At 43.6% G+C, this 19,046-nt stretch overlaps 1 protein-coding gene across 1 annotated transcript in view; it reads right to left on the bottom strand.

Moving 5' to 3' along the window:
- The window catches only part of adam12a (ADAM metallopeptidase domain 12a), a 72,387-nt gene that overhangs the window by 49,512 nt on the left and 3,829 nt on the right, over nt 1-19,046 (bottom strand). Inside the window, exons 2-3 of the mRNA XM_076760773.1 lie at nt 11,905-12,026; nt 9,591-9,664 (exon numbers count right to left, since the gene is read on the bottom strand). Of these exons, the coding sequence (XP_076616888.1) occupies nt 9,591-9,664; nt 11,905-12,026 (196 nt within the window). The remainder of the gene's footprint in view (nt 1-9,590; nt 9,665-11,904; nt 12,027-19,046) is intronic.

Raw genomic sequence — 19,046 nt, 5'->3', positions numbered from 1 at the left:
TAAAGACATGCTCTGCTTTCATAGCTGCATTTCAGCAACACATGAGCCCCTGGAGGCGCGGTTATTTTATTTCGCTTATTGCTTGTTTCTCCCATGCAGACAACTATGACATTATTGCAGGCATTCTGGGAACGCAGTGGAAGACAGCACGGTTACAGGCTCCCAGTCTCCAAGTTTTGGTTATTGTTGTCATAGATTAACACTGAAATTACAGCGTTTCGTTGATTTGTCTTTTTAATTTCGAAAGCTAAACGCTAACACGTGCTACATGTGTTTTGTAGTACGAAAATTTTACGATTAAAAAGGCACATTTTGTCTGGGGATAGTCAGTCTTTACATAATTGCCACAGCGGCAATATTGCTGTTTCGGGAACGTATTCAAGCAGTCTGTATTCATATTCAAAAATGTCCTTCGAGCACACAGGGACACAGTTCCCTTCAGTTTGCATGTACTTCAGTAATGCCATAGTGCTTCTATGCCTGATCGAGCTGTGGTGGAGCCAAGACAACATGGATAAAACATGAGGTCATGCTCATATTCAAGGATTTTTTTAAACACATTCACAAGAAGGATGGAGAGAAACACTAACAATATGTGCTTTCATTTTATCAACCGGCTGGAATACGTTGAAAAGCCTCGCAATAAATGTTCTCGCGGATAAAACCTTACATTGTTCTCTATTAAATGTTCGAAAGAAGTCACATAACAGTTTGAAAATGAAACACATGGCCTAGTCTACCTCCAAGATCCCCTCTGTTCATAACTCCTAATGCGATCTTACCCTAAATGACGCATGGACGCCTGTTTTTACACCGACAGACTGACATTTACAGGTAAAATAAAACGGGTTATTGTTCAGCCTTTGAATTGTGAATTTAAGACCAGCATCTTGCACGCTGGGTTCATAATAATGCAAGAAAAGATGACTCATACAAAAGATGAAAAACAACAGGGTGCGGGCTGTCTGCCTGTCTCTTTGTTCGCTGTCATGTCTCGACACAAAAACAGTCGAATTGCTTATTTAATCCTGAGCGTTATATCTCAGCTCCTATGGCCTCTGACAGCTCGGTCGCAGCCTAATGGTTAAAGACGAGAGTTTGTCAGCGGTCTATGCAAACCCCTAAAACCCCAGTTGCACAAATTGAAAGCCTGATCAAACAGACAAATGATGAAATGTATCCCCACATTTGTTATTTTCATTTTTAAAGCATACACATTACACTGTTAGACCCAGCCTCAAAAACAGCCTCTATTGCTTAAAAACAGGGCGACTTTATCTGCCGGATCCTCTGTAAGCTGTCCGGTGAAGCTAAGTCATGAGCGATGGCTCGTCCCCGAGAGAGAAACTGCTGCTGACAGTGGGTTTCAGGTGGCTGTGTACTTTGTTGTGAAGGGAGGGAGGCTGAGGAATAGATCTACCAGCTGGAGTCCTGAGACCCCTGTGGTCCGTCTGGAAAAAGGCTCAGAATGATGAGGGGAAGACCCCATCACTGCAAAAAAGGTCTTTTAAAAAAAAAAACAAAAAAACAAAAAACAGGCCACCAGGTCTAAAAACTCAGTACCCATTTGATTAAAAATGTGTTTTGCTTATTGTGGGTTAACTTGTCTGTTTGATCTTGGCCGTGCAGAATGATGGACGTGCGGCGTTTTGCACTGTTTTCACAATCATCTGCTGAGGAGGGAAAGTTTCTCTGGGCTCACCTTAAATCTGACTAAAGTCACGTACACAGACTGTAACTGTACGTACACTGTTTGAATACAGGCGAACAGGATTATGCTTGGCAGCCAATCATTGGTCAAGAACTTAGCTTACACAAGAGCAAAGCCTCCAGTGCGCATACGGCACACTAAAAATGGACTTTTCAGTGACGCAGGAGACCTCTTATGTCCAGCAGTTCAACCTTTGAATGAGCATAATTGCATATTCATGGATTCTGGATTTTAAATGTCAGAAAAATTAGATGCACTGTCGAGATTTTTAATGACCAAAAAATTTACACAAATTATTATTCAAAGCAGAGTATTTTTATGTCTTAAAATAATGTCTGTAGGAAAAACTGACTGAAGCAATGGAGCATTGAGGTGAGACATTTTCAGCTTTCCTATGGGATTTCAATGAAATGACAAGCTAGATCAAGTGACGACACCTTGAAAAAAGACCTCTCACATCACAAAACGCTACTTCAATGTTAACACAAGAATTACTATTAAATGAAAGCACTTATTTAGATGTTATCTACAGTTTAGTCTGAGCTGAAGTTGGACAAATGAGGGGTCCAGCAGGGTAGAGACAGAGAGAAACTGACAGGTTGTTTTTGGACTGAAGTAAGCTTGAAGGATCGGGATGGAAGCTTCTAGACCAATAAAAAGGCATTCATTCAAACACACACAAAGCAGAACTTTAAAGGTCACCAGCACATGTGCGTCTCACTCTTCTTCATCCTAAAATAAGAAACAAGGCCTTCTAAGAGCTTTCCAGTGTTACTGGGTGCCTCCTAATTAATTAGGAACATGGAGTAGCGAATCCACCTTATTAATTACTGCTCTAAGCTTGAAAATAATTGGAGCTTCTGAGAAGGTAATTCAAAAGATTGAAGCTCCTTCCAAAAAATTCCCTTTTGAAGGAAGCAGTTAAAAGGCGCTGGCTCTGGACAGAGACGAGCCCATTTCCATGGCTTGTCTTTGAAACTAATGAATCACAGTATATCATGGCCTTGCAGCCGCGAGGGGAACAAGAAAGGTACAAAGGCTAGAGTTAACCTCAGTGCATCCTCCTCTTGGAAATAAGGTTTGCTGGTTCTGAATTTTAGAACATGGTGTATATGTGTGTGTGTGTGTGTGTGTGTGTGTGTGTGTGTGTGTGTGTGTGTGTTTGAATTTTGCTGATGAAAGAAAGTTTGTGTTTGTCTGCAGAGGAGAGAGAATAAACGAGCATTGCCACAAGTATGCCGGTCCGGCCTCAGCAGAGAAACGATCACATGGGTCGACTGTGCAAGCAGATTATTATGTTTATTGTTAGGCTGCAGCCCCTAGTGGCCGAAGTAATTATGACGGAAGCAAAGGCGGAAGTCAGGTGACGTATGAAGAGCAAGAAAGTCTACATATGGAGGAGGTGGATGGATGGCTTATACGAACACCCAGGAGACTGCTGCTCATGTTCCGTGTGACACTGAGAGTCAGCGTTAACTTATTTTAACTTACGAGTTACAGCACGTATGGAGCGGTAATGCACTTTTAACCCATGATTGTCCCTAACCCTAAATAAACTGTGATCATTTCACCACGCAACAACGAGGGTCCGGTGTGACGAAGGACTGTCAAACGGTGATCTATGTCGTTTGGGGAGTCACTGGCAATTGAACTGCTCAGTTGTTTAAGTATGAGGATGTGTCGAACATGCATGTGGACTGTGCCATCTCCACATTTACTCTGACTGTAATGTCCATACCTTGCCTACTGTCCATCTGCCTCTATCTTAATGCTTGGCTAATATGTCAGATAACAAGGTGATACTGCACTGACAGGATACAGATGTGACCAGCTGGCTTTAGATAAGATTATCAGGAGCAAGGCTCTAATTAGATGTAATCTCCACAGTGATTACAGGGAGCAAAGCGGAAAGAGCGCATACAGTATCTCAAGCTTAAATGCTTTTGTGGATGGAGAATTGAAATCACCAGTTTTATCTTCAAGCCCTCCCCTTCCTTCCCGTCCTCTTCTCTGTCCACCTACTCTCACTCCAGGTCTACAAGGAAGAGATTCAAGGATGCTGAGCTGGCACATAACTACGGGAACAAAGCATCCAATGGGATCTAAACAAGAGGAAACTTTTATTTTTATCCATCCCAATCATCAGAGAATTGGAGTACTTTTTATTGTCATATTGGTATAGAACACTGGTATTTCTGTCTCCCAGTCATGTGAACTCTAAATAAATACTTTTTAACAAACAGCCTCCCCATTAAATGTGATTCCACTGGTCAAGCATCATGTCAATCAATACAAAAATTCACCTTTAAGGAAGAAGGGTAAAGTGGAGAAGAAAGGGCGTTGTCATCGTGTTTTATTTCTGAGTTAATGACCTGAGGTAGGATTTGATACACTCCTTGTCTTACTCTTGGCTTGATGTCAAGAGGAAGGATTTTAATGCACTTGGGTGTCATTGGGTTGACGCTCCTTAAACAATCCGTGTGTGGCTCAGCAGCCGAGGACAATTAACTCCACAAAGAAGGTCAAAGAGACGTCTTTTTTTCCAGAAAGGGTTGGTTATTTGTGCGGCGTCTTTAGCCCTCTGCTTGTTCAGTTCCCCAGGAGAGGCTGCTTCCTGTCCATGTTTTCACTGACACACGAGGACGTCTTATTCGAGAGAAGCAACAGGTCACTGGCCAGCAGCAGTCTAGCCTGAGATACGGAGTCAAATAACATCCCTAAAATCCAATCCGCAAACTCGGACAAATTGTGTCTGGATCCTGTCCAGGCTAAATTTTATTGTTCTTCCAAACACCAGAGAGATACAAGAAGTTTACAGCCGGGCCTCTCACTCAGGAAACATATCCTCTGCCTGCCCTCTGTCCAGGGAAAAGGCCAGATTAAAGTGTGTGCATGCACATCTGTGTGTGCTCCTTTGTGTCTGTTTGTCTTGCAGCATAAAAGACGCCAAAAGATGGATAGCCGTCCCCCCAGACCCCTTACGCTTAAGGCCAAACAACACGATGAGCAGGGACAAACCCCGAGTGCAGGCAACCGAGAACATCCTCCACCCAGCTGATGAGCCCCAGGCCTCCTCTCAGTGATCCTGCAGTCCATTAGAAAGAGAGAGACGGATGAAGAGCATGCTGCCTGATCCGCCTGGGACCCTTCTTTATATGCCTGGAGGACTCACATTCAAAGCCACAAAGCAGCAAGAGTTGCCAGAACAGCTTGGCCAGAACAGGTTCCGTACTCAGTGGTCAAAGCTCAACAACCGTCCCCACTGATCTAGATGTGCACAAGTTTCAGGGTTTCTCGCCCCCATCGGAGGCAACTAACTGGATAAACGAATGCCTCCTCTGAAAAGACATGAATATACCTACATGAAATGGTAAATGGATGGATACATGCAGGCCTTTTCTTCCAGAGCGGGACAAAAGGCTTTACAATGTTTCTCATTCACCCACACGCACACCCACACCCACATCGGCTCGCTCAATGGGAGCAAATGGTTTCAGAGTCTTACCTTGAAATGTGATAAAGGAACAAAGGTGCTCTTTCACAAAGCAAAGGCCATGAGAAGCTTCAGTCATCGGCTGACTGAATTGATCCGAGGAGAAGAGATGCCAGCAGGGGTCAGACTCAGTGCAGCTCGTGACAGTGAATGGGTTGATCTCATGAATATTTTCTTTGTGGTAAATCTGACAACATGTCGCTACATTATGTGCAATTTGAGTCATTCAAGGGCGTTTCTTTTTTAAATCGTGGGGTTTGATAATCACCTGCTGAATGCTCATTTCGCATTAAGCAAATTAATTGATGCTGAATTGAAGTTTTCAACCAGCTGGACTTCATTCAGAGGATGTTTTCAGAGCCACCTGTGGTTCATCGGTCAGAGAAAATACAGCACTTAGAACTGGCTTCATTTTGATCTGTAATCCTTGACAGCATCTCCTGACACAGAGCTGTAATATTTATGCGTTTGGCATTGAACACTGGAATCAAACCATTCATTAAAGAAGTGTGGAAATATCAGCATGCACTGCAGGGCTTTACTCGCTGTTGGTTTTTCTGTATAAATGCTTCTCCAACTAGCCAGAGAGAGCTGGAGTAGCTAATGACCAAAAATGCACTGCTCACAAAGACGCTGGTGGCTAAAACCGACACTGTCTACAGCACATGCTCTTCTCTTGTGGGTAATTTGTTGACTGTTTCCCAAAATGGCCCTGACTGATGATGATGATGATGATGATGATGATAAGAATGAATATGTCCTTCGTGGTTCCAAGCTTGACTGTAAAATGTTCATTTCAAGTAAGGCTGGAAACACCAGCAACATGTGCAACATGGGCTTAAATCCCAGGAATGCCACGTATGTATCCGACCTCCTGCTTCGAAACCGAGCAGCGTCTGTCTGTCACCAAAAACTCATTTCATTCATTTTATATGACGACAGACGGACTATTGCTGCAGCTAGCTCTCAGGCTACAACCAGCACAACTAAAACAGATCAAGAATCAACAAGGGAATCGTTGAAAAATCATACTGATAAGCAGAACCAATGGCATTGGCATCAATAAAATCCCATCTGTATACATGGGAGCATAAAATAGCAGCATTTCCACAAAGAGAGGGCCTTGATCTTTCAGGCAGCCATCTTTTGAACCATAATATGGAGCGCCAGTCTGCACATCTGACATGTTGCTCCAGGCAGCGTGCGCCCTTTCCATCCAGACAACAGGGGGCTTTCAAAGCGTGTCCGCGGATGTTGCAGGAGTATCCGACGCCTGCATCTCCTTCTTCCGCAGAAGCAGACACACAAGAAAGAGCTCGCCATGCTGCCTCACAAAAGCACCAGCTTTGTACTATCCAGAGTCGTGTTCATCGTGCTGCAAATGTCAGCCACACTGACACTGCACAGCTCCCATCAGAGCGAGGAAGAGTGATGAATTACAAGTGGACATCCCGAAGAACATACGTCTTCTCAGATGCTGATTGCGAATACTGGAGATGCCACAGAGGATTATGATTAATCTACAGTTGCTACACACAAAATATAATGAGGAGACAAAAAACACAGTCAGAAGTCACTAAACTTCACTAATTTACCAGAAATGGACTGATGGTATGTGACAGCTCAAGTTTAGAGTATCTGAAATCTTTGTGAGAATATGAATAAAACTATGTGATATTTGCTGCTCAGATCTTAGAAGCTAACTTTCATACACCGAAATGGGTGTAAAAAGTCACAGGTTGTGTGGCCTTGAGCTTTTTGTTCTCACTGTACTTCATTAAAGAAGATTTTCACGCCCTAAGAGTTGCTTGGAGACAAAGCTTGGTTCACTGAGCCGAGACTGCTACGACAGGGATCAGGCTGAAGGTTAAACATAAGATCTGCAAATGTCAAAGCTTTAAAACTTACATTAAGTGAGTCACCGAGCCAAACATAGAACAGAGATGTGTTTTCAATTGTCACATTGGCTGTTGTCTATTGTTTTTGGCCTTCAGTTCAGCCATTTAATACATTATTTAAAGTAGGAGGGCACTTGGAAAGCACAGACCTCCGTCAAGGCCAACACTCCACTCTTCTATAATATGCAAATCTGCAAGTATAACCTCTGTATCTGTCGTTTCCAAAACTATTTGAGTTTCACATTCGGATGTGAGAAGGAGTATAATTAGTTGCATGATGTGTGCGTGTTTCCATAGCCACACCTTATTTTGATAAAAAAGCTTTGTTACAAGTGTACCGGTTCTCGCATTGTTAATGAAAGGGAGAAATATTTCAAGTATCTGCGCCATGATTGGGATTTTCTCCAACATTTAATGGATTCTTCCTTGGCTCAGGCTACACCCTTCCACGAAGTTTCATGAAAATCAGGCCAGTAGTTTTTCTGTAATCCTGCCGACAGACGAACAGACTGAACTGAAAACATAACCTCCTTGGCAGAGGTAATAAGGATGACTTCTTCCTCTCTATAAAACAGAAACAAAAAAAATTAATCATTTCAAGCAGTTTGAGATAACAGCTTCATGTAGCCCAGCCTTCCTAGGCGACCTCCACTGGTCTCCATTACGCTGCGGGGTTGGTGCGAGGTCGCACGCTGAGCATGTTCGCCTCTCAGGACGTCAGACAGCGTCGCACTGAGCTGTGCAGCACACCTCGCTCGTGTTTTGTTGCCAGCGGTGTTTATTAACAAAGACCTGAGAAAACAGAAATAAATCCGGGGGCTTAATTCAAATCATTTCATTCTGGCCCACATTAATTCCTCCTGCGCTGATGCCGGCTGTGTTTGAACAACTGGATTTCATCAGCGGCACACAGCCAGTCTGCCAGCAACCTCAGACAAGAGCCCTCGCTTCATGTCAGCACAGCAGGTTCAGTTCTGGCTCCGGTGCGCCGATCCGCCGAGCGAACTCCCTCGACAGCACACATCCCCCCTTCAAATCCACGTCCTGTCAAACACGCATGGCATGAAGGAGCTTCCATTCCGATTTTTTTTTTTTTTTTTTTTTTTTTTTGCAGTATTTTGGCTGAAGAAGTGTGTGAGAATCCACAGATGATGAAAATTCAACCCCCGCCAGTAATTAAACCTTGTTCTCCAGACTGGCTGCAAGTGCTGAGAGTGATTCCTGACAGATTGATATTTGGAATGTTTGGAGGTTTGTTTAAGTAAAGTCTTTCCATCACGCTCGGGCTTATTAGAAAGATCTAGATTGCACCTTTCCATAGTCTCTGTTTGTTCCTCTTGGCCCGGGGTTTTGAGCTCAACTGTGGATTTTACATCTAATGCTATAGGACAACGATGACAGCCGTGCTGGATGAGGATCGTGCATGGGAATGTTGTTTTTCCACTGCAGCTCATCGCAGGGGAAAAGTTGAGTTCCCATTTTGAAATGAAATGTTTTTACTGTACCAGAACGTAATTCCCTGCTATAAATGGAGCCGGCGAAAATTTGACAATCTGCAAGTCAGCTTTGCAAAATCCCCACCTGTGCAAAGCAGGAATGTTATTCAACAGTAAGACTGAGTGTGATTTCCCATCAAAATATTTTCAAAGTAGGTAAGCCATAAAATTGCGGTCGCCGGTGTTGAAAGCTTTGTCCCACAGTCTGCAGGTGGAATTTACATATATTAAGTCTGGAAAACAAGAGAGATTCGCGGTTGACTCTGACATAGAAACCTCTCTTTCACTCGCTGCGCTCCCCTCTGCCTTTTCCTCTCTATCACACAGACAACTCTGCTTGTTCCTGGTTGCTCATGTGTAGCAGCGGCGCTGGATGGAAAACATATTGCTCCATCAATCACGTCCCATTCTTCTTGGCAACACACTCGACTCTGAGACCGAGGCCACATTCAGACAGCGCTCGTGTAAAAATGCAAAGGTGACAAATATGCCTCTGAATACCTCCCGAGTTCCATCAAACTGTACCTATTCTGATACCCTGATCTCTTTCAAATGATGCTCCCCCTCCTCGCCGGTCCCCTGGCTGACATTGTGTTGACGGTATCTTAATATACACAGTGAGGAGTGTGTGCTGTGTTCAAACAAAGCCCCCGTCTCCCCTGTGTTACGCCAAAGGATCAAATGAAAAGATACACAGAGAACAAGGAGGAAGACGTCGGTTTGCATAAATGTCTGGCTGATGTATTCAGGAATTTCTGTCTTTCAAGTCTTTGTTTCAGCGCGGACCAAAGCGTGATGAGCGCCGCCGTGCCCGCGCTAGCAGCGCGAAAGAGAAACACTTCCTCCTTCCCCTTCCCTGGCTGTTATGTGTGACACACGGCTTGGCTACAGGCCCAGCTGTAGCCCCTGGGCAGTGCATATGTCACCCTTTTGTACTCCAAAAAGCACTCAGTTCCGAGCTCAGGCCAAGTATGAATGGAGGGAACACTTACTCGTTTTTCTCCAGAGCCAAGAGCAGCTGTTCACCTTCCGCTTCAATCAGGAGCTTCAGCGATGCAGGGTGACTCTGATGAGACAGCAGACAGGAGAGGGGATGAGAAAGATTGGTTCTGGAGTCAGGCGGACAGCATTTTGATTGAGGAAAGATGGCTGCGGTTGCTGCTCATGTGTTGCAGTTAATTCGCATGGTTTAAATGTAAGAAAATGAAAGGGGTCGGTGCTCTGTGCGGCAATAAAATTTCCAAAAACCCCAGTTACAACCCTGATGAAGCTGTGCGCGAGCCACCCAGCGCTGTGAGAAAACATGTTTTCAATAGATGAGAGCAGTCGGCAATCCTTGCGAAGCGACTTTGTATCTCAGAACAAGGGCTGGGAGGATTAGCTTTATGTTTCTATTCCATTTGACATTAATCCTGCAGAAAGCCGCAAGTCTTCGCACCCCTGAGTTACAACACTGAGAGGGACCGTGTGTCTCTGTTAGAGTCAGATGAAGTGGCACCGAGTCATACATCACTTGTGTCAGGCCTGCCGCACCGCAAACACAACTGCATGGGCGTACACACACGTCAACACGTAACCTCTCTCCTCTCCCGTGTTGCGCTCTCACACAGAAAGACAGAACGTTCACCATATCGCCGGGCAGCCGCACACAAACACATTTCACACAGTTCAATCTGGGTCAGCTGTGGAAAGGAGCGCTGCTCTGGGTTAAGTCATCCATCACCCCCTGTGGAGAAGAATGTTTAGTGGATCATAAGAGGATATGGAAGCAGAACACTTAAGGTTTTAGGCAGTATCATTGCACAAGCCATGTGGGATGAAACCTCCAGCTTTTTTCGGTTTGGACAGCTTTCTATACGCACGCTTTGACCTCCCTCACACTGCATAATGTTTATGACAACTACTATTTACAACTTCAGGGAAAATATAGACAGCACGCTGCATGTTTGGGCTCCTTATTAAGGGAGTAACATATTCAAATTAGCACTGCTTTTCACCTTTATTGTGCGTATTCTATGATCTGAGGTTTTGTTTTGTTTTTTGGGTAATAACATCCCAAAGAAACCTTGTGGCACCTTGTCTGTTTGGTTTAGCCAGAACAAATTAATTCACAAATGAATTGACTCAATAACGCAACCTGCAAACACAAGCTGTGTTTTTAAGTCTGCCTGGCAGCCCTGCATTTTGTTTTTCTGTCTGGGATTATAACACCAAGCAGAGCCAAGGATCCCAGATTTCAAACATTTCATTAATGCTCCAGTGGGATTCGCAGTGTTTTCTTCCTGTCTAGGATGCAGATATTGTACAGCTGTCTGTGCTTGAAATGCACTGAACTGAACACAAAGAGGTGATGCCTGCTATCTCTGCTGCATGGGATATGATCCTTAGCTGACCCTTGGTCCTGACATGTGAGCAGGATTCATTTCATCAAGACTGAGATGCATCAGGCATTTTAATTGTTACTTAGATTCGCTTTAAAGCGAAACAACAATTAACAAACTAATATTATTCATTAAATCCACGAGCAACATTAAATTAAGGCTGTATTGAATGGGGAATATGAGAACAGTCTTTCAAGACTGGAGCCTGAAAAATGAGAAAGTCGTCTAATTATCAGCTTACTTTGCATACATTCAGAATCTGTTGCTTTGGAGCCACTTGATGAAGCATAGCTCTGTTCTAAATTCACAATGCAGTGCTAACTTTGAGTCCAATCTTACATTTAATGTCAGGAAGATTCAATCGCTTTTTGAATGTTTGTGCAACCTGCTTTCAGAGTATTGATTTTATTGAAAAAGATCAAACCCCTGCAGGCTGCCCACAAAAAAAACTGTATTCAATCAGACAGCAACAATAAAAGCAATTCAAATATCTGAAGGGAAAACCATTTAGCTGTGAAGCCAACTTACCATTGGAAGAAGCATAAATATCAAGGAAAAGTGACAAATCAGCAAAATCTGAGCAAGTTAACAAGATAAGGAAGGCAACATGCTCTGCTCCAGAAACTCGGTTTGCAGATGTGAACAGGAAGGAACAAAAAACATGCTGCACACGTGGAGATGAGAAGCTTTCATCCTCTGGGGAGCGCTTAAATCACCCATACGGATTTTGATAATCTATTATGTCTAAGTGGAAACTGTGACTTATGGTGACGATACACATAGATGGAACCTTTAGTCATCTGCAGGGGATCATAAATATCAAAACCAAATGTCATGAGATTCAAGATATCTGGACCAGAGTTGGACAGACAAATGGACGTCTAAGAGACAAGGGATTGTCTAATGATCAACTGCCATTCTTCACCTGGGATCTGAGCTGGCTGATTGGTCTCCAGTCTTGTCCAACAAGCTGAAGAGGTACTGTAGTCCCGTAGTGTTTCTGCTTTGCCGTTGGTCTGTGATGAACAGTCGTGCTCAAAAGATTCCCTGCAAGAGAAAACATAAATACCATGTGAGAAAACTTCAAAGTGTTCCCCCTTTATTAAGTTCTCTCTGCATCTGTGAAACTAGATCATGTCCATGTCTGTGGACACAAACAATGGGAACATTTTCTGAGCAGATTTTCGACAAACAGCACTGGAAATGAATTCCTCCCCGCTATTAAAGGCCCGGCCCCGGTGTTCATTAACATCAGGACCCAACCTGACAGCACAGCTGCCTTGTAATAAAAGTGTCAATTAAACAAAATCATAGTATTTGTGTTTGATGGCTTTTCTGTGTCGCAGTACAAAAATAATGCTCTCTCAATGGTTTTTGTTTCTCAAAACTAACAATTATCTATGCTGACAAAACGCCGTCTCCAATACATCCTCGCCCTTCCTGAACACATGTTCGCCTCCTTTTTAAAGAGTGTCAATAGAGTGGAGCCCGTCTCCTCTGCCATTAAGACATGAAGACAACAGCAGTAATCAACACTCTCAGACATCAAGCAATGAGAAGCGTTAGCCTGTGGTGAAGCCGTAACCACCCCCTCTGCCACTCAAGCTGCATAAATCTCCACAGTTCTTCAGGAACGGAGAGTTTGGAGCGAAGAGGAGCTGGGGCTGCTGCTGCTGCTGCGATAACTCCAAACACAGGGCTAGTGTCCAGGATGCAGTGCACGGATTAGACGTAGCTTTGGGGCATTGTTCCCAGCATGCTTTTATCTCCTCTCTCTCTGTTCTGACAGGGTGTTAACTGAGCCCCCGAATGGCCACGATTCTAGGAGCTCGGCTGCGTTGCCAGTCATTTAAGAATATATCCGTCCCCCAAATCCAATACTGACGTCCCCAAGCGTGCCGGCAGGAGTTGAAGTGGCAGAAAAACTGTCACTATACCGAGCAAACCTACCACTTTTAACTGAGACAGAAGCTGCAGTCGCTCTAAATAGCACATCATGAGCACACACAGAGTAAGAAGGCAATAGTGAGCCACTGGAGGACATTGCTAACAGGGTTCCTGCAGTAATCAGCTCCCCACAGCGGGGAAGCCGTTTCGGGGCTTGGGTCTCTTACTAAAACAGCGGGGGTTGTTAGAACCATTTGTTTCAGTGCAAACATCCTAAATCAAATGTTTGCTTGTTTTTTGTTTTCTTCCACTGACGCTCCATTGAGCGTCTCCAAACAGCAGGGAAACAGATTTAGTCTGAGGATGATGTCAGTGGACTTGTGATAAGTTATGCGTGTGGTCTGGGTATAATTTATGTATGTTTTGAGACTTTGTTACATTTTCATTCTGAATCGCATTTCAAACACGTATAAACACCAAACACACTCAAGGGGAAACACACTCATCACAGATTATTGTTGCCAGCAGACTCAAGGCTCTTCCTTCGAGGTTCACATCCCCTCTGCATCTCTACGCATGACTCACCCAGCTAAATTGCTGAGTCTGCTTATTATCCAGCATTAATAACGCAGGTCAGGCACAGTGCTCCCCAGCTGAGCTTTGTTCTGGTTCTCCTCTGAGGAAACCACCACTCTGGAGTTCATCACAGAGCTGCTGCAGCTGATAGCGGAGAGCCAGAGGTGACCAGCTCAGCAGTCCTCATCCAGCTCCAGCCTGATGATGAGAAGCAGGCTCCGGCAAGGACGGGACGGCATCACACACACAACAGCGGGAGAAGCATCCTACCCTCATTAGTCGTGGAAAACCACACCGTCTGGGGGAGGTGGGCATGCTGAGTAAGGGAACGCATGACAACCTCAGTGAAAAGTACGAGTGGATAAACATGAGGGTGGGGGAAAAAAAACTGAGTTTTGACAGACAAAGGTCAAGTCCACATTGTGGTTAGCCCATTTTCTGAGGCTAACACACACACACATGTACACACACTAATGGAATGGCCATCGCCTTTTCTGTGGCATGCTCCACATCAACTTTCAAGACGAGGTTCACAACCATGCAGCGTTTGGTTCCCTGACTTCAAAGTCCGCGAGTGAATAAGCATTTTGTTAATGTGGTGTGCTATGAGGTTTAATACCCGCTTATAAATGGCATTATATTAGTGGAAATAGTCTGCAGGGTCATTTTGTTTCCACATGCTTTGGAGAGACATTTGGTAAAGTTGGAGCGTGGCGGGGCCGTGGTGTGCGGAGTGTGTAAGTGGCTTTTGTTAGCTCAAATGTTATAAGAGCCACCAGAAGCATTAAGGGAGTGGTAAAAGTGGCACCAGAACCCAAAGCCTTATTTATACGTTCAATAAAGGAGAGTGTAAACAGAGGTCTTAATAAAGTGGAGCTCTGGCCATGATCAGCTCCCTTTACGCTCCAGTGTACACAAGGAGAGTTTGTCCCATTTATATTGCCTCAATAAAGTCAATGCAAGGTTGGAGGATTGCGTGTCTGTGTATGTGCAAATGTGACGGTGCGTGTTTGTTCGCGTGTGGGTGACTGAAATGTGATACAGACCTATGACTGAATAAAGTAATAAACTTGGCTTTCCCAAGCAGCGCTGTTAAGAAGAAATAACTTACTCCATTATGTACTCTGTATGTACAGCCATTGTTTGGCTGTTTTACACACTGTAATACACGATCGGCTGGTTGTAGCTTAACAGCGGTGTAGCACACTCTCACTTAGCATGCATTACATGATTTGCAGGTCATCTAAACTGGGCTGAATTTGATTGAAATGTTTTGAGACATCTAGGTCTGAGGTTCCAACCTGGAGAATAAATCTGCATCGCTGCCAGATGACAAACATCTTGTTTGGGAGAGAAGAAGAAAAAACAGTTTTTCTCAAGTCTTTGCTTTTTTTCTTGTGAGCTGTTGGAGCGTTTAACCTCTCCAGGACTAAAAACTACATGTTGCTGAACTCCTCTCAGCTTACAGTATGCAACTTGTGACGAGGGGGTGGCCATCGCTTGACTGTAAAGGGTCTCAAGACAAAAAGTCATGAGCCTGCGGTCTTGGTCGATTGTTGCCCTCTTGGTTTGTGACCCCTTAAGCAAAGCCTTCTGCCGCCTGTCACCACTGGTTGCATACGTCTGTTGGCTATGAGCCGATCAATCAAGAATCAGGAGTGATTTCCCCTCTTTTACTTGAAAAATTTTACAGATATCATTCACTTTTCCATCAACTTTTGGCCCATTTTAACTGTGGCATCCAGGAAAACTACATCAGCACTTACTGGGTCAGTTGAAACTTCCTGATGGTATTTCATAGCGAATCACTCCCTGGTTTTTTCAGCCCGTCAAGCGTAATGCATTCTCCACAGCCGATGAGCTGCTGGTCCCAGAGAACAGATGACCTTCCTCGGCTCTGTGCAGATCTCAAGGCTGGCCTTTCACAACGGCCTTCTCTTTCCTCCTCACTCTGTTCCACCAAAACAAACCAACAACTGTAGGGCTTTATTAAACCCCAGAGCCTGCTTTCTCCAAACCAAGCGCAATTCACTCCTCGACAGGAAACCATGAAATAATGTATTCATAACAATCTTCGCTTTTCCAACACAAATGGCATGCTGTTCTTTTCATCTGCACACTTGATGAGGCCATGCCCCCCCCCCCACATGTGCACAGGTCCCCACTGAGATGGGATACAGGCTCCACATATGTATGTGCACACATCAATAAAGACCCCTCCTAATCACAGTCACCCTTGCCTGATGGCTGGTACAGGAAATGTGCACAAGGACACACTGGAAAGTCACTTTGACAGCAATTCTCTCTCGATCTTGAAAATATGTCAAATTGGAAATGAAAAACAATGCCTTTGGCAGCTTGAATGAGACTCTTTGATATGCAAAATCCCTTGAATGGTACAAAAACAAGTGCGGAGGGGACACACTGGAGATGTTTCCAGCATTGTTTGACACGGGTGGACACTGTTTAGTTACACAAACCTCTGGAAGGAAATGGGCTTGAAATAAGAGCATGTGGGATAAATTAGGGCAGAGTGATGAGTTTAATTTGGCCTGTTTCAAGCATAACTATGACACACAAAAGACAAAGAAAGCTTAAAAAAATGGAACATACAGCTTTTTTCCCGGTTCCATATGGAAGTGTGTTCTTGATAAAGCAAATCTCATGAAATGATGACTTTTTCTGCATCCAGAGCATGTATCAAAGGCTGTTTTTAGCCGGATTAAGTGGATGTCTTTAATCAGAGCACTGACTGGATTGGGGACATGATCCAGCAAAGTTTCTGAGCCAAAAGTTGGTTCTGTCATTAGGCCGTGGGGGAAACTTGGTTAATGTTTATGGCTATTGTTCATTTAATAATGGGTGATCGACAGGCAAATCACGAATTCAATTTATCCCCAATCAGTCGGCGAATTATGCTAATTCAAACAGAATAGTGATTGGGAAGAGAATGATGAATGATACATTGGGAGGAAGAGCCATCAAGAAGAGTCTTTCATAAATGACCTTGGGGACAAAAGCAGTGAACTCTGCTGCTTTCCCTTATTTCTTTCTCTCCCTCATTATCTTCTCCAGGCCTGTGACTAATCAGTATTTTCATTATTGACTGTTCTATCGATTCTTTTGATTAATTCCAAAAATCCTTTGCTCTTTGAAAACGTCAAAAAATAGTGAAAATTGCCCTTCTCAAGTTCCAAGACGTCATCAAATTGCTTGTTACGTTCAACCATCCAAAACCAAATATATTCCATTTGAATTTATTTGTGCAGTCAAGTAATTTATTAGTGGATTTATAGTGGATTAATCATCAACATTTTCAGTCATTCATTAAGAGAAAATGCCAAAGATCTGGTGCATTTGCTGTCTTTGTAAAAATAATTGTAAAAGAATATTCTTGGGACTGCATGAAAAAGGCAGTGTGATGGGTTTGTATCGCCATTTAATTGATATTTTATTGACTTAAAAATACCCAGATTAACCACTTGTATTACTTGAAGGCCTAAAACAGAGAACAGCACCATACTGAGGACTCGTTCTGTTGGCCACCTAATGGACGGATGTTCACCTGGCTCCTCGAGCCACAGTGCAGGCTCCAGCGGGAATGCAGAGCAAAGGTGAAAAGTGCCTGGTAATCTTGGCTTGACTCCACAGTAAACATTTGACCCATTTGGGGGACATTATGTCAACACCCTGGGGGTCGCACGAGGAAGCATGGAAACCTGTCGGTGACATCATGGTATTAGAAATTCGCACAAGCTGGTAAGAGGGTCTCCTTAAATCAACTCTAATAAGGTAGCAGCGTGTCAAAAGTCACAGCAGCGAGGGTTGTTAATGGTTGGATTTATGGGCGGATGATTTTTTTAGAGCATTTTTAGAGTCATAATCAAGCTGTTTAACACTGGGCTCCCTCTTCTGGTCAATAGCTCTTTTGTCTTTCTGTCTCTGTCTTTCTACCCCCACTTTCTATACCGAACTCATTTACTGTCACACTACCCTGATGTCAGCACATAATTACTCTATGGGAAATAGATGGTCCTGCAGCAAAAATTCCCGTCGGCTCAGCAGGAGGTTAATGCTGTCCGAGAAGCGGTGCTGCTACGCCTGCGGCGGGTGAGACCATTATGCTCGCCCCCTGCAGCAAGGGTGCCCGGCGTGGAGCCTGTGTGCCTTGGCATCAAAGGTCAGAGTCAGAGAGCTTCTGGAGCAGAGCTGTGTGAAGGCTTGTTAATATGATTCTTATGATCATTTACGGCATCACAGACCTCCTCTCTGTCAGGGAAGTAACATTTAAAGCACAAAAAAAAACACTCAAAAAGGTCAAGGATTATAACAGAGACGGATATCAGTGTGTGATTACACTGAGAAAAGAATTACTTGATTAATGAAAAAGGAAAATTAGATGACAATAGTGTTGATGTTTCAGTTCCTTTTGTTTCATTCATGAAGCAAAAATGCAAAACATTAGTTTTTGTGGTTTTGGGAGGCATCACGGAGAAGAAAAAAAATTCATCGGTGCTCTTGATGTATTAGTTCATCTTCTCATATTAGTGATTCCTGTTCCCCAATTTGTGTTTATGAATCAGTTTGAGTTTTTTTTCTCTACATGACACCTCTTGAGTTCTTAACAACCTTTATCTCATTGTATTGAATGTTTTTTTGGACTGCTGCTCTGACAAAAGCAAGCAATTTCAAGACATCAGCTTGAGTTCTCGATATTATAAATCAAGAGCTGCTATCTTCTCTGGGTACTTAAAAACCTGAAAACAGACGACCCAAACTTTGAACAATCTCATATTGGTCAGAGTTCTGCTTCAAACTTTCATCTATACGGAGCCATTTGATGTCCTGCTTGCTCTGCTTCACTTAAAAATACATCACAGGTCCGCCTGTGGAATACAACTCAACAAAGCAACTGGCAGCAGCAGAATCCTTTTAGGGGCAAATTGATTAGAAATTCACCCAGGTAGGAGGTGACCTGTCTTCTTCCTGTTAACACATCTGCCTATTAGGAACCACATCACAACTTTTTCCTTCTCTTTGCAGAAAAACAGAGACGAAATCCAGCCGGATGCTGTATGCCAGGCTGGAAGATAGATTATCTGGAGCTAAGACATAAAAGTCTGTGTTTCAAATCTCGGTGGAAGACAATGACTACATGTTCATGTGGAAATTTGTCAAACTGGGGGATTGGTTTCCTTTGTAGCTACAGTGCAGTACAGTATATTGATCTGGGATTCCAACTGATTCCTGTTCTTGATTCCTATCTGCAGCTCTGGCAGGATTCTAAAAAGGTAGATGTTCATCTGATTTCCAAGATGCAAACAAAATCAATAAATTAACACAGACAATGTGAAAGGAGAGTGAATATTGGGCTAATATTAATCTGGTGGCTGGAAACACGATTTCAAATGATTGCTGACACCTCCAACAACCTTGGTCTGCTGCCCCCAAGTGGCCAAGAAATCATTTCAGCAAACGATGTCTGATACAGCTCAGCGCGGAATCAAAGAAAAAGTTAGCAATTAGCTAAACTGGAGCTCGTGAAAGTCGAGACAGCTCGCTAATTAAAGTCAAACATAAATTGAGTGAACATATGTTTCTCAG

This window comes from Chaetodon auriga, chromosome 20 (genome assembly GCF_051107435.1).
Source record: "Chaetodon auriga isolate fChaAug3 chromosome 20, fChaAug3.hap1, whole genome shotgun sequence".
Taxonomy (NCBI): Eukaryota; Metazoa; Chordata; class Actinopteri; order Chaetodontiformes; family Chaetodontidae; genus Chaetodon; species Chaetodon auriga.
The sequence above is the reverse complement of the archived record's forward strand: the minus strand, read 5'-3'. Positions and strand labels throughout refer to the sequence as shown.